Consider the following 15,171-nt stretch of genomic DNA (forward strand, 5'->3'; position numbering starts at 1 on the left):
ACTCCAGAAATATGTCTAATTTCTTACTCAGTATTTTTACTTGACTACCTGTCGACATTTGTTTGAATTAACATGTTTAAAATCAAACTCGAGGTCCCCCCCTACCCCTTACCTCCATCAAATCCCTTCTTCCAGAATCATTAGCAAATTGCACTCAGTAAACTTTAATTATATTATTTCAGATCCTTGGGCCAAAAACTTCAGCCAACATTTAGTCTATCTTTCATACCACAACCAAATCATAAGCAAATCCTATTACCTCTACCTTCAAAATATATCCAAACCTTGACCACATCTTACAGTCTCCACCACAGCCACGCTGGTCACAGATACCTCCATCTTGCACTAGATTACTTCAACAGCTTTGCTACTGTCTTTCTGCTTCTTCTCCTGCCCTCTGAGAATGTAGTCTCAACACAGCAAATACAGCAACACTTTGAATTTACAAGGGCAAAACCACAGAGTGGCTTTCCATCTCACTCAGAGAAAATGTCAGTCCTATATAACACTAATGGGCCTAGTGAGCTCTGGGTGCCTGCTCCCCGCTGATCTCATCACCCACCTGCCTGCCACTATCCCCTCACTCATTCTGCTCCAGCCACTCTAGTCCCTTTCTCACACAAACCAAGCACAGCTCAAAACCAGCTAACTGGCTATTTCATATGGGACAACTTAATATATGAAGCATCAAAAAAGTCCTACTAATCCCAATAGCTTACTCGTGTGAGATCCTTGATGCTCTCAATGTTACAAACAAATATAAATCCTAAAACCATATCATCATCATACCTGTTCATGTTTATTATGAATCCATGAATAAATCACACTGGGCTGTCTCACTGTCTTACCCTCAGCACTAATAGTAGATGGAAGATTAGAAAGTTCATTCATTTGCTGATCTATTAAAAAAGAAAACAAAAACAAGGTGAAAACTCAGGCTATCTGATTTTCTGCAACTATGACATTTCAAATTTTACAAAATAAATAGTCCTCACCAGAAGCAGAAGTCCATAATCTCGGCCCTCTTCTTATTAGCTGAGAACTTTGAGGTGACCCATAGCAGGTGTTAACATCAAAAATTCCAGCCATCCGATTTATTACACTAGGGCCAAATGGAGATCCAAGGGGACTTGCAACATCAGGAGTAGATAATTTCGAGGAAAACAGTGATGTCTTAATTAATGGTGCCACTGAAAGTCGAGGCATCTGGCTAGATTTAGGGGTCTGAAAGGTAGTTTCTTCTGCAAAAGAACAGATCCAGTGTTAAAAGGGCAACCTAATCCACATAGGCCAACATGGGATTCTCAAATATTATGCATCTCAATTTTTTGTTTAATGTATGTCCTAAGGGTCAGTAGGTTGTTTCCATTTAGGTTTATATTCTCAAGATCCAGTTTTTACTACTGCAACTCAATGGCTACTCAAGGAGCTTTAAACATATTTTTCTGTCAGACCAGTACAGGTCTTGTTTTTTTCCCTTCACGAATATCCTCATCTTCAAGGTCAGTTTCTCTAATGTGTTCTGAATAAACTTCTCAATTTATATTTTATTTTTCTATGGCAACAACTTTAATTATTGCAATAATTCTAGTTTTAATGCACTTTCCTACTATAACTATTACTTGGCTAAACATAACCAAATTTATATTATAATAATGTACAGATAAAACCCAATTAAGAAACGGTCAAAAGACCTGAATAGATACTTCTCTAAAGAATACATACAAAGGGGCTGTAGACATATGAAAAAATGCTCAACAGCACTAGTCATCAGAGAAATGGAAATTAAAACCTCAATGAGATACCACCTTACACTTGTCAAGAATGGCTACCATCAATAAATGAACAAACAAATGTTGGCGGGGATGTAAAGAGGGAACCCCAGCGCACCGTTGGTGGGAATGCAATCTGGTACAGCCAGTGTGGAAAACAGTATCAAGTAGCCTTAAAAATTAAAAATGGAGCTCCCTTATGATCCAGCAATTCCACTTCTGGGAAATATCCCAAGGATCCCAAACACCAATACAAAAAAACATATGCATTCTCATGTTTATAGCAGCACTATTTACACTAGCCAAGATTTGGAAACAGCCTGAGTGCCCACTAGTAGATAAGTGGATAAAAAAGCTGTGGTACATTTGCACAATGGAATACTACAAAGCGGTAAAAAAGAAGAAACTCTTACATTTTCCAACATCATGGATGGACCTGGAGAAAATTATGCTAAGTGAATTAAGCCAGTCAGTGAAAGAAAAATACCACATGGTCTCACTTATATGTGGAATCTAATGAACACAATAAACTAATGAACAGGATACTAACAAACTTAGATACATAAAACAGGCTCACAGCTGCCAGAAAGGCAGGGTGGGGACAGGATGAAAGATGGTGAAGGGATTAATCAAAGAACATTTATGCACAACCCATGGGCATGGATAAGAATACAGGGATTGGTTTGGGGAGGGGCAAGGATGGGGCTGAGTGACATGGAGAAAGGGAGAAAAAGTGGAAACTGTAACAACATAAACAATAAAAATAAAATTAAAAAAATAAAAGATATTTGTTAGTAAAAAAAATGAACAGATAAGAGTGCTAACCTTAACCCATTTTCCTCAGAGTTCTTTCAAATTAACAGAAGTTACACCAAAAACCAGTTTGCCCAGGATATGTACATATGTGATTCTACAAATGTGACCTGTAAATGGCTTCTTCACAAATTATAATTCTACCAATTCAGTTATAATGTCTCCTGCACAAAAACAGAGGAACATTTTCCCTGCCACTCCAGTACAAGGCATAAAGACAAATAAATCATACACTAGTATTCTATCTTCTTAATAAAACCACAATAAGGCATTAAACATTTAAAGTACCAAATTTTCATTACATAACTTTTTAAGAGTTGGTGGCATTAGAAATCTTTGAATACTCTTTTAAATTCAGCAAAAATTCCTCAAAAGTAGAGGCAAATTTTGTCTGCACGATGGGATAGGACAATTTATAATAATTAAAATCCCATTTAGAACCATAATTCCTCTAACCCAGGATTACAACGATCTTTGTAAAATGCTAATTTGATGTAACTCGCCTATTCAAAATCCTCTCCAGGTTCAATATCCCTATGGGATAAAAACCTAATCTCTTTTTATAACATACAAGACCTCCTTTTATTATCAAAAATCATCTTACCCATACAGGCTCCTTTTTGACAGATTTCTTTTTAGCAGTTACATTGTCTTATCATTATTTGTGTGCCTTCCACTAAAAGGTCAGTTCCAAGAGCATTTTGCCATCTTTGATTCTCTGGCTTCTAAACATCGTTTGGTATGTGGTAGGCATTCAATAAATATTTGTTCAATACATAAATGCTAACCTGAAAGTTGATAACACCTGAAACATTATAGAACACTTTAAAATCTGACATTCATGGCCCTCACAGGTGTGGCTCAGTTTGTTGGGCATCATCCTGCAAAGTGAAAGGTCGCTGGTTTGATTCTTAATCAGGGTACACCAATCGAGGCATGTGCAAAACGCAACCAATCGATGTTTCTCTCTTTCTCCCTCCCTTCTCCTCTCCAAAATAAATAAGTAAATCAATTAAAAAATAAAAAATAAAGCCATTGTTTAAAATCTGACATTCATAAACTGATTTCAATCATTTTTCAACTGTAATCTATTTGTTTTTAATATATTGTCTCTCCAGAGTAATAAAGTAAAAAAACATGTTTGTGCTTTGGTTCATAGAGGAATTTTTTTTAAATATCAAGATTAGTTGCCAACATTTAAAAAGTGGAAGATTTCACAAAACATTTTTTTAGATTTTAGGCTTCTCTTTAGAAAAAGATCATGAGTTCAGCCTTGACTAGCGTCGTTCAGTTGGTTGGGCATTGTTTCGCAAAATAATATAGGTCACTGGTTGCAGGTTCAGTCTCAGGTCAGGGTGTGTATGAGAGGCAACAGATCGATGTTTCTCTCCCTCTCTTTCTCCCTCCCTTCCCCTCTCTAAAAATAAATAAGTAAAATCTTAAAAAAAAAAAAAAAAGAAAAGAAAAGAAAGAAAAAGAACACTGAGTTCAGATTCCCCCTTCGGATGAGGCCTGAGCTCTCAAGTTTGCTCTCAAGTTTACTACCCTCCTCACCTAGTCAGTTTCACCCATTTGTACTAAATACCTAGCTTCTGGCTTCTCTAGAGGCACTGAAGAGTCTTATATTCCTAGGCATTTTCTACTTAAGGGATTTGGTGAAATAGCATTAGGTTTCTCCACCTGTACTTCTTCCTCACACTAATATGATGTTAGTACTCCATCTTTCAAACTGAAGGAGTACTAACATTAGGCTATCTTATAACAATGAATGCATTTAAAACATTAAGATGTATTCTTACGTATAAGAATGTATCTTAAAGCAATGAATCCCTCCTCTCCCCACTGCCAAATCATTCATCATTTTCAGCTGCTCTTTGGGCATCTTCCAGAAACTTCTTTTCTCTGGGATACTGCAATTAGGACAGCATCGCGTATGATTTGTAAAGATTTACCTGGCTTCGTAATAGGGTAAACTGAAGTCTCCTATTTGATAACCAACATTTTTTTTATCATTTTAATACCACCACCACCACACTGGACTTAATTTTTTCTATCTATAATGACACCAAGTTCTTTCACTTAGTTCAATACAATATCCTATATACTAGATCAATTTTCCCTAAAAATATATATCTCACACTCATATACATATCTTTAGATTAACTATTACTATCTTTCTTAGGAAATGAAATGCAAACGTTTTCCCCTCTCTTAGTAATACTAGTAGTTACCTGGAGAATTTGATTTCTTAGGTTCCACTGTGTATGATGAAGACATTACTCTTCCATTCGTAGCAGCAGCTTCTTGGTAGAGAACCAGTTTCTGAGTCATATCATTTAAAAGATTTAAACACTCCCTTGAAATGGCTGTCCAATTGTGGGGATGTCCGCCTAAGAAATCCAAAAACCAAATTTTAAAATGTAGATAATTGCAGTCTCTCAAATAAGGAGGAAGGTGAATTAGAAATGCTTTGCATCAAGGCCCACTGTTCTCAGTTAAGCTACTATTTATACTCATGTCATCTAATACACAGCAGTAGTTCAATAAATATTTGGAAGAAATAATTTTCCCAAAAGTCTACAAGCATTGCTATTTTACCATAAAAAAAACTTCTCAAACTGATCACTAAAATAAAGCCAAGCACTAGAGTATGGAGTGAGTGCAAACACCTAGGGTTACTTTACTAGCAGTACTAAACAGACGAAGACAACACTAGCATGTCTAACAAGATGCATACCATGGCCCCTGGTGACCTCTAAATTGTTGTGTCTGATCCACTGTGCTTCCTTATATTTTCATTTGTACAGTAGTCCCTATTTGCTCTTATATCCATAGGAGTTACATATTATTTTGTAATGATCATACTTTATACTTGAAGAGTTTACATATCTGCTAATTATTTAACTTAAACGACTATGGTCCACACTCTTATTCCCTTACTTCTCATTATCTTTTGATTTCCTAAGACTTTCATGTCCTAGGGCTGTGACATAAAAATCAACTGTGCTTCATTATGTGTGAAAACAGCAGTAGTCCACTGAAAACTGTTTTCCCCATTCTAGGTGCCAAAGAATCATTCTTTTTACTTAGATCCTTCCTTAATCATTTCCCCATTGCCACTAAAGAGGAGCTTCACTTCACCTGCAAACAAAACACTTCATTAGTAGGCTCCTGAATGCTTTATATTGCTATCACTCAAGACCACTAGGGAACTACGTTAATGGTCCAGTTAAATTTTAATCATATGCCATACAATGCAACTTCTCTGGCAGAGAACATGCCACCCTGTTACAGTTGCCTTGAGTATCTGGTGAAAATATTTAATGTATAGAGAGTTCCTAAGTGAACCTACATCTGATATGAAAGTATTGCTATAGCCCTGACCAGTGTGGCTCAGCTGGTTTGGCATCATCCTGCAATGCGAAAGCTCCCGGATTCAATTCCCAGTCAGGGCATGTGCCCGAGTTTCGAGTTCGGTGCTCAGCTAGGACGCATGCAAGAGGCAACCAATCAGTATTTCCCTCGCACACTGATGTTTCTCTCCCTCTCTTTCTCCTTCCCTTCCCCTCTCTAAAAATAAATGAATAAAATCTTAAAAGAAAAGTATTACTACAGTTCTTCTCCACAGCATCAGCTCTGATTTTTTCATGTTACTAAAAGTAAAGTGGCTTCTATCATTTATATTTTTATATAACTGGATTTTGTTTCCATATAACATTTAATTATACATAAGGTTTATTTTACAACCTCGGAATCGGCAAGTTTGGCAAAATAATGAAGAGCTGAATTAGACAGAAGGTGAAAAGCTACCCAGTTCTCTGTCCCAGCAGTGGCAGGGGCCAGAATTGCTCCCCCTCTGCCCCGCCCCCGCCCCCACCAGGAACACAGCAGAGCACGGCACAGCTACAGTCTGGAAGAGGCTGGCAAGTAACAGAGTTGCCAAGAACACCTTTGGGTCACCATCAAATCTAGTTCCTTTCTCCTTTTTTGTAAAGGGAGGCAGAGTAATGTGACAGAAGAGGGAGTTCTGCACGTGGAGTTAAATGACAGAATTTCTTATTCCAACTCTGACATTAACTTTATTTAAGCCATTAATCTGAGAATTAGACCACCTGATACTTAGGACGACCTGTAGCATCAAAACTTTTAGTTAAACTGCTTTCCTGCTCTAAAATTGTCAACCTACCAAGTTAAGGGAATAAGGGGGCTGAAAGAAATAATGTAAAAATTTAAAAATACCTTTCTTGATGATATAACTTCTAACCACAACACCAACATTTTTGTTTTGTAAGATTTAAATCATGACTTCATTTAATGGGCTCACTCATGTGTGGTATTTTATTAAATATACTTATCAAAAACTTTAAGTGGAACACTTTCTGCACACACACGCCTATCAGGTCTATTATTTTTAGCATTACCTGGTTGGCTAAGACTAAAAACCTCTTGTCTTCGTGAAGGAGAATATTGAGAAAGCAACATCAGATCCTGCAAGGCCAAATACTAAAAGGGAAAAAAAATACATAGTTTAGTTTTTTAATATTTATATAAAATCTTATTTATGAATTGGGCTCAGCATAATAAATCTAAGGAGGAATTAGTTGTAATTTTTCAGAAATAATATTTAACCTTTTCAGACTTCCGTAACTTTCTTGCCTCTATCCTCTACAGGTTACCTCACCCACTATAGGTTCCAGCTACAACGAACTACAGAACTCTCAGTGTTCCTTCCCACCTCTGTGGTGGGAAACTTAAACATCACTTCCTCCTGGACCTTTCCCTGGCCTCTGCCACACTGGCATACATACACAGTTCTGAACTGTGGTACTTAATTTATTGTAATTGCCTGTCCACTTGTCTCATCTGGTTCCACCCACCAAACTGTGAGTCAGGAACAAAATCTTTCTTGCTACCACATTCAAAGGCAGTGCCTAGCACACATCAGACATGCAATGTCTGTTGCACTTCACCAAAAATTTTCATTTTCCTGACAAACCTCTTCACTCATCATTCAAGATACTATCCCTTCTGTGAAGCTTTCTCATACATATTGGTCCCAAGCAGAGTAAGTGGTTCACATTGTACTTAATATAGTAAATTTTCATTATTTTGTGCACCCTCCTTTTCTGTTAAGCAGTGCTACATGTTATTGATCATTACACCTTAACTAGCAGTGACTAACACCTGCCAAGTAAAGATTTGTTAAATAACCAAATGATTGATAGGTGCTTTTGTATATCTATTAAATTAGTCATAATTGATATTTAAAGGTAATCAGACCCTGAGTGGTTCATTTTCTTATTGATTTGTAAATTTCCCAGAGTGCAATCAAAACTATGGATTCTAACTATTTCAATTATTTTTTAAATTATTATGACCTCTTAACAGGATTACACATATTGTAAATCTACTTTAAAATTTCAAAATGCAATTTAAATCAAAACAATTTATTTTCACTTAGATTTGTAAATTTATTGCAATTATTTTAAACTCTTTGATTAAAATGTTTTAGGATCCTTATCATTATTCATATCTCAAGACAGCTCAGTGAATATCTACACACTATTAAGTGCTACCTTTAATCATAATGACCAACAATACTACATAATAAAAATACATATTGATCCAGTGATTAAAAAACATCAGCAGCGCTTTGTTTTGCTACCAGGAAGAGTTTATGAAAAAACCAATGAATACCATCGTATTTCATGCTTGGAAATTTTTTTTTATCTATTCTGAATATAGAATTAGCTTAACTTGTACACATATATTGCAATACATACTTTCATTTTAGACACTTGGAAAGAAAACCGAAAAAGTAAAACAGCATTCAATGTAGCATGTCAGTGATTTTTATAATACCAGTACTAGAATAGTCTAGGCCCTCAAAAAATTTATCTAAATACCTAAGTATACTAAATAGTCCTTTCATAAGATAAGTTAGAGATGGCTGTGTAAAGATACAAAATGCACAGTTCTGGTACCTTTATAATGAGGGGCGGACTGCTATTTAAAACTTTTGGGAGACATTCATCTGATTCTTCTGCAAATGGTGGTTGAACAGGGAACAGATAAGCCTATCAAACATAATCAAAAGGATTATGAAAATGAGTATTTTCATGACTGTATTACATTCAGTAAGTACTAACTGAAATTAATTAGAAAAGGAGACAAATACAACCAAATTAACATCCTCAATGTTCCTTAAAAAAATAGGTTACATGAAAGTTATATATAACCAAACATACTACCTTCTAAAATGTTATTCTCACAATTTTATTAGATCTCTGGTTTCCAATAATAGAAACAAATTTAAGAAACAAAGATTCTTTAAAGTCACAAAAGGATATAAACTTACAGAGACGGTAAAATAAAACAGAAACACTCATTTTCCAAGACAAACAGATGATAAAGACAATGTAAATCCCATTCATTGAAAAACATTTCCTTAGTATAAATGTTTCAAGTTTCATTCAAAGAACAAACATATTATTGTCATACATTTAAAAATTTCAATAGTATCTATATCAATAGCACATAAAAATATTCTAAAATTCAGTATGCATTCAACTAGATGGGAGAGAAAGGAAAACCTTCAGAAAAGAATTAGATAGTAGATAAAGCATAGTAAATAAATACCACTAGTAGTCCATTCAGTTTAGTTTCCAACAATTAAGAATACCAACACTGTTCCTCATTTAAAACAACAAGAACAACAAGGTAAACGACGGTTATAAATGATATATCCCTAATGAAGTCTCAGAAGAAAGACTAAAACACAATTTACCAAAATGGCTTTGGGCATAATAGTATGCTGATCAGTGCTCTACTAAAAATAAATCTGTGTACTCCAAAATACAAACGTAGTAACAAAAAACTCAGTACTAACCTCTGTGGCATAGATTTTGAAGAGTATCCATGAGATGTACCAAGTCGTCAGGAGAAAGACTCCACATAACCAGACATGGTAGAGTAATGAGAGATTCAAGAGGCCACTAACAGTGTCAAGAGGCCTATGAAATTGCCTGTGAAAGCAGAAATTACTGTTTAATACTATGGGAAACACAATCTAAGCATTTAAAAGACTTGAGGCTCAACACTGAGAAACAAATCCTATTTGTAAATGATAATGGTAATAGACTCATCTCATTTTGTATCCTATAGCGTTCTTTCCCTAATAACTTCTAACAAGGAACATCAAGGGAGCCTAACAGGAAGAGAAATACTAAACTGGCACTTAGCTTCTTGCATTCAAAATCTTCATTGCCATTTACAATAGAGGAAAAATAAGCCAAACCTATAAGCCAACCCCTAAAGGCTGAGTAAAATTTTATTATTGTTGCTTTGTAGTTTGATACTTAAAATATCTTTCAACATAACTAGTACCTCCCCTGGACTGCATCTCAGCTCTATCTGTATAGCCTATGAAGAGTTTCTTACTAGTTAAAAGCATATAGTATTAACTAAAAAATATTTACTTTTAAAATAATTTAAGAAACTACTGAATGCTAAATAAAACAAATACTATCGTACCAAAACCTTGAATAGATCAATTAAGCAAAGTCATCATAATCCTACAATCACACAAGAAGCAACTGTAAAAAAAGATATGAACCTTTGACTCTGCCATTTATAAGTATTGTGATTACATAAATTTCTTGACCCATGCCACTCATCCATATAATGGAGGCCTAATCTCTTTATTCTACCTCTTAGGGCTATTATGAAATTTAAAACACCTTATGTTAGGAGAGCCAAGCATAGTATTTAACATTCATTTGTGGAGTGGTGGGCACAATAAATAGAGTTATTTTCAGCTTTTAGGTAAACATTTACTGAGGACCTGGCATACATTAAGGAAAGAATACAAGGCACATACAAACATTTTTTAAGTGAAAAGAGAAAAAAAGTGTTATGTTAAATTCCTATCGATTATCATTATTTTTCTATTTCCATTGATCCAGTTTAAAATCTGGGCTAACATAGCAACTCTCCTATGCATCTGGTTTCACACCTAGCAATTCAGCAGAAGACAAAAATAAGTTTTACCTAGGAATTTTTAAAAGTTAGGTATTGAAATCTGCATTGAAGAAACCGTAACATCCCATAAATGCCTACATATGCCAATGTTCCCACTCCCAAAAACTAGTGTGGTCATATATGACACAGAAAGTCTCAGAGTAGAATAACTAATAGTTAAAAGAACAAACACTAATAGAGAAATTTACATTTATCTGCAAAATAAAGATTAAAGCTTCAACTACGTACAAAGTGCATGGAGAGTAACTAGAACAATACACCAAACTGCCACATACGACCTTTAACTGGTCATATGACACCCCTCAATTTTGGTATCCTCATAGGGTAAATTAGAATAATACCCACAGCATCGTGATTATCTAGCACAACACAGCATAGGATTACTACTGAGGAGGAAAACAAGAGAGAGGCATGCCATGCAACTCAGTATGTCTACTTTTATATACAAGCAGTATCTCTAACCAAAAATGAATTACTGCTTACTTCTGGAGACAGTAACTAGGTGACTGGAGACAGGGGCAAAAGGAATCTTTTTCACTTACATACCCTTTTATATTCCACTGGAATTTTAAACTATGTGAACTATGCTTATTCAAAAAATGAATACAATTTTTAAAAACCTTAAAGGCTAAACCAGTCAAAACATCTGGAAAGACGTAAACATCTGAAAGGATGAAAACATCTAAAAAGGGTTATAATTAGGCTTTTCATAGAGCACTTACTCATCTATTTGAAGGTCCATAGCAGTGCTAATCCAAGCTTTGGGAATATGGCCTGAGGGGGGGAAAATACAAAGCTATGAACATAAAGTTATAAAAACAAACCTTAATCATGCTTAGAGGGAGGGGAAAGGCGGGAGGAAGAGAGGGAGAGAAACACTGATGTGAGAGAGAAACAACAACTGGCTGCCTTCTGCACCCACTCTGACTGGGGACTGGACCTATAACCCAGGCATGAGCCCTGACCTGGAATCAAACTGTCAACCTTTTGGTTTACGGGCTGATGTCCAATCAACTGAGCCATACCAGCCAGGCCTCAATCATGCTTTGAAATATGAGGTTGATGAGACAGCCAAGTAGACACCAAGACCTCAGTTTAAATGCTAGATTGTCTGATTAGGAATGGGCAAGAAAAAAAGAACAATTTCTAAACATAGGCAATCTTTGCTTTGCAGTTCCGATATGAACATATTTCAGTTACCATGGTGTATTTACTAAGTCCAATCCTCCAACAATTCACATTTCAGTTACCATAGCATATTCACTGTCAGCAACTCAGTATAGTAGCACTTCTAGCTTTTCAGTACACAAATCAGTACATAGACAATGAGCACACCATAATCGATGACCAATAACACCTGTTCTTTTGAAGTCTGTTTGTGACTGGTCACTTACATCAGTTATTCGGTTCAGGCACAGAAAACAAAACTGAAAGAGGAAAATAGCCAAAAAAAAAAAAGACCAAAGTACAACAAAAAAATGGAAAGTGGTAAAACTGGAAATAAAATTTGTAAGAACGGAAAGAAATAGCTGACCATGGAAATGCAGACATGGCTATTGTCAGCCCACTGTACAACTACAGGCACACCTCAGAGATATTGCAGTATTCCAGAGTATTGCAATATAGCAAGACGTAATCTTTTTGCTAGTGGAGGGTCTTGTCTTTAATTTGTAAAAAATGCAACATCTTTGAAGTGCAATGAAGTAGAGCACAGTAAAACAAGATACGCCTGTAGAGGAGAACAGCCAGGCTGTTTGTAGTAGGTCAATACAACAAAGTATTAACATTAGAATGACACATTTAAAAACTATGTAGACAAATGGATTATATAAACTACAACTGAAAAAGTAGACAACAAAATGGCCTAAACACACTGAGAACAATTTTGTAAAATTATATCCATAGAAAAAAGTAGGAACAGAAAAGTTATAGTCTGAAAATAGTTTTAGAACACTGGATTTTATTTATATTATTATGTGTTACTACTGAGATTAATGTTTCTCATCTAACTTGTACTGTTCATTATATTAAAGAAGCTGTATTTTTATACATAAATTCATGTTAACAAATTCTACAAAGTTCCCTTAGCAACTGAATATTTCTATTGTATTAGCACCAAGATGTAAACTTATGAAAAGGAGCATGTTATATCTAGAGTAATGGTCAAATCACATACAATATTTTCCTTTTTTTAAGAGAATACATTTCTTATTGTGGTAAAAAACACATAACAAAAAATTTACCACCTTAACCATTTTTAAGTGGGCATATAGATCTCCAGAGCTTTTTCATCTTGCAAAACTGAAACTCCACATCCATTGAACATCATCTCCCCTTTTCTCCCTCACCTCAGCCCCCCACCATATCCTACTTTTAGTTTCTAAAAGTTTGACTACTCTCAATACCTCATATAAGTGGAATCATATATTACGTCTTTTTGTGACTGGTTTACTTCATGTAGTATAATGCCCTCGATATTCAGCCATGTTGTGGCTTATGACAGGATTTCCTTCTTTTTTAAGGCTGAATGATAATCCACTGTATGTATATCCCACATCTTCTCTAACAATATTTTTCCTTAACTAAATATTCTTTGATAATCTAAATAATGAGTCAGTTGGGCTAATCACACATATACAAATGTAGGAAACGTACAAAAACAATAAAAAAAGATTTTGTAACTGACATTTTCTGAGCTATGAGCTAATACATATACTATCAAAAAGCATAAATTCTTACCAAGAAAATAATACACAATGCAGAAATTTCTAATCAGGAACAATGATTCCATACAACTGTGTTTAACTAGTAAGAGCAAAGATCTCCTAAAGCGCAAGAACTTGTATTGCTGTGGAAAAAGAAAAACAGAATCAAATAACATACCCAGAAAGAGGTTCTACTTCATTCTAAAGCAAGCACATAACTATAAGAGTTCACGCATAAACTACAATCATTGCATTAAAAAGTTCATTCTATTATAAAAGCAAAATATCAACTATTTCTGAAGACAGAATATTTATACTATATAACATTTATTTGCTATGGATCAGAAATGAGAAGATTAACAAAATCAAACTCTACTAAGAACTATGGAGATAAAAAAAAGTACAAAATAACAATAATAATAATAATAATAATAATAATAACAGCAGCAACTAACATTCTGTGGGCGCTTAATATGTACCAGGTACTATTCTAAGCACTTTACATACATTAATCCATTTAAACTTCACAAGAGTTCTATGAAGGAGGTTCTACCATTATCTTCAATTTACGGATGCGAAAATCAAGGAGCCAGAGAAAGGTTAGATAACTTAACAAATACTACAAACTAGAAAAAGGAAAATCTGAGATTTTTAATCCAGGTAGGCTAGCTTCAGAGTCTGCAATCTTAAAGATAATATATATTGTCTCTGCACTAAATTTTTTAAATGTTATTTTCAGAAAAGTAGTAGGCAGTGAAGATGACACCAGCCTAGGAATCAGGAGACGTGAGTTCTAGTGCTCTCCTGTACAACGCTGAGCAGGTCATGTCTCCTCTTTAATTATCTGCGAGCTAAGAAGGCTGAACCTTATGGTTCCTTAGTGGACATCTTCCAATTCTATCAATCTAAGACAGTGATTTTCTACAGGTGTGCCACAAGAATTTTTAAAACATGCAATACCTGACTATTTAGTCAGGGGCACTGACCTCTTTTCCCTTACTTAGGTTGTTAAAAAAAAAAAAAAAAAAAAAATCACAACAGCCAACACAATAGCCGGCTGGTGTGAATGAATCAAAATTATACCTATTTTTTTGGTCAAGTCAGCAAAAAATATATTTTTGGTGTGCTGCAGAATTTTAGTAACTAGTTTGTGTGTGCCATAAGATGAAAAAGACTGAAAATCACTGATATAAGAGAAAGGAATCAAGTAAGAAAAACAAAACTTTTCCTGAAAAACCTGTACTTATTAAACATGAGTTGTTTGACTGTCTCCCATCCCTGGCGCTAAAATGCTAATGAAAAAAGTTTTAAATTATTGGAAAGAATTTAAGGAAGCCTAATGAACAACAGATAATCTTTCCAAATTCTGGTCTTTTGTGCTTACTATATTCTTATACAAGAACATATATTACACATGAATATACAATATATAAAAAAATATACATATTATTTTGTGCTTATTATAATATTAGGGCCAAATTCCTTCTTTAAGGAATTTCAGAGGCTAAATAACAGTAAAATTTATAGTACTTAGGTGGAAGTTTTATCTCCATACCACGGCTGCAGATTCATACAGTATTGTACAAAAAGCAGCCCACATGAATACTTGGTCACTCACCATACAACTTCAAGTACATTGGCTTATTCAAACATTTTCAAAGTGCAAGAAGTGTAATTGCACTATTCGGTGCAGTCCCTGGGTGCTAGCACCTTCCCTCTTTGACCCCTCCCCCCAAGTAAAATTAGTAGTTTTATTCTGTACGACTGCAGCTCTCGCTTTAACCATTACTCACAGGATACAGAGAGGCTAGGCAAACAGGTAGACATTTCAGTAGATATGC

General features: G+C 35.0%; 1 protein-coding gene across 1 annotated transcript in view; it reads right to left on the bottom strand.

Moving 5' to 3' along the window:
• NDC1 (NDC1 transmembrane nucleoporin) overlaps window positions 1-15,171 on the bottom strand; it is a 44,110-nt gene that overhangs the window by 17,972 nt on the left and 10,967 nt on the right. Inside the window, exons 6-13 of the mRNA XM_054573331.1 lie at window positions 13,365-13,473; window positions 11,348-11,399; window positions 9,475-9,610; window positions 8,570-8,662; window positions 7,007-7,088; window positions 4,817-4,975; window positions 996-1,241; window positions 790-899 (exon numbers count right to left, since the gene is read on the bottom strand). Of these exons, the coding sequence (XP_054429306.1) occupies window positions 790-899; window positions 996-1,241; window positions 4,817-4,975; window positions 7,007-7,088; window positions 8,570-8,662; window positions 9,475-9,610; window positions 11,348-11,399; window positions 13,365-13,473 (987 nt within the window). The remainder of the gene's footprint in view (window positions 1-789; window positions 900-995; window positions 1,242-4,816; window positions 4,976-7,006; window positions 7,089-8,569; window positions 8,663-9,474; window positions 9,611-11,347; window positions 11,400-13,364; window positions 13,474-15,171) is intronic.

The sequence above is a fragment of the Pteronotus mesoamericanus genome, unplaced genomic scaffold (genome assembly GCF_021234165.1).
Source record: "Pteronotus mesoamericanus isolate MK-2021 breed Mesoamerican mustached bat unplaced genomic scaffold, CSHL_Meso_final contig_105, whole genome shotgun sequence".
NCBI classification, from domain to species: domain Eukaryota; kingdom Metazoa; phylum Chordata; class Mammalia; order Chiroptera; family Mormoopidae; genus Pteronotus; species Pteronotus mesoamericanus.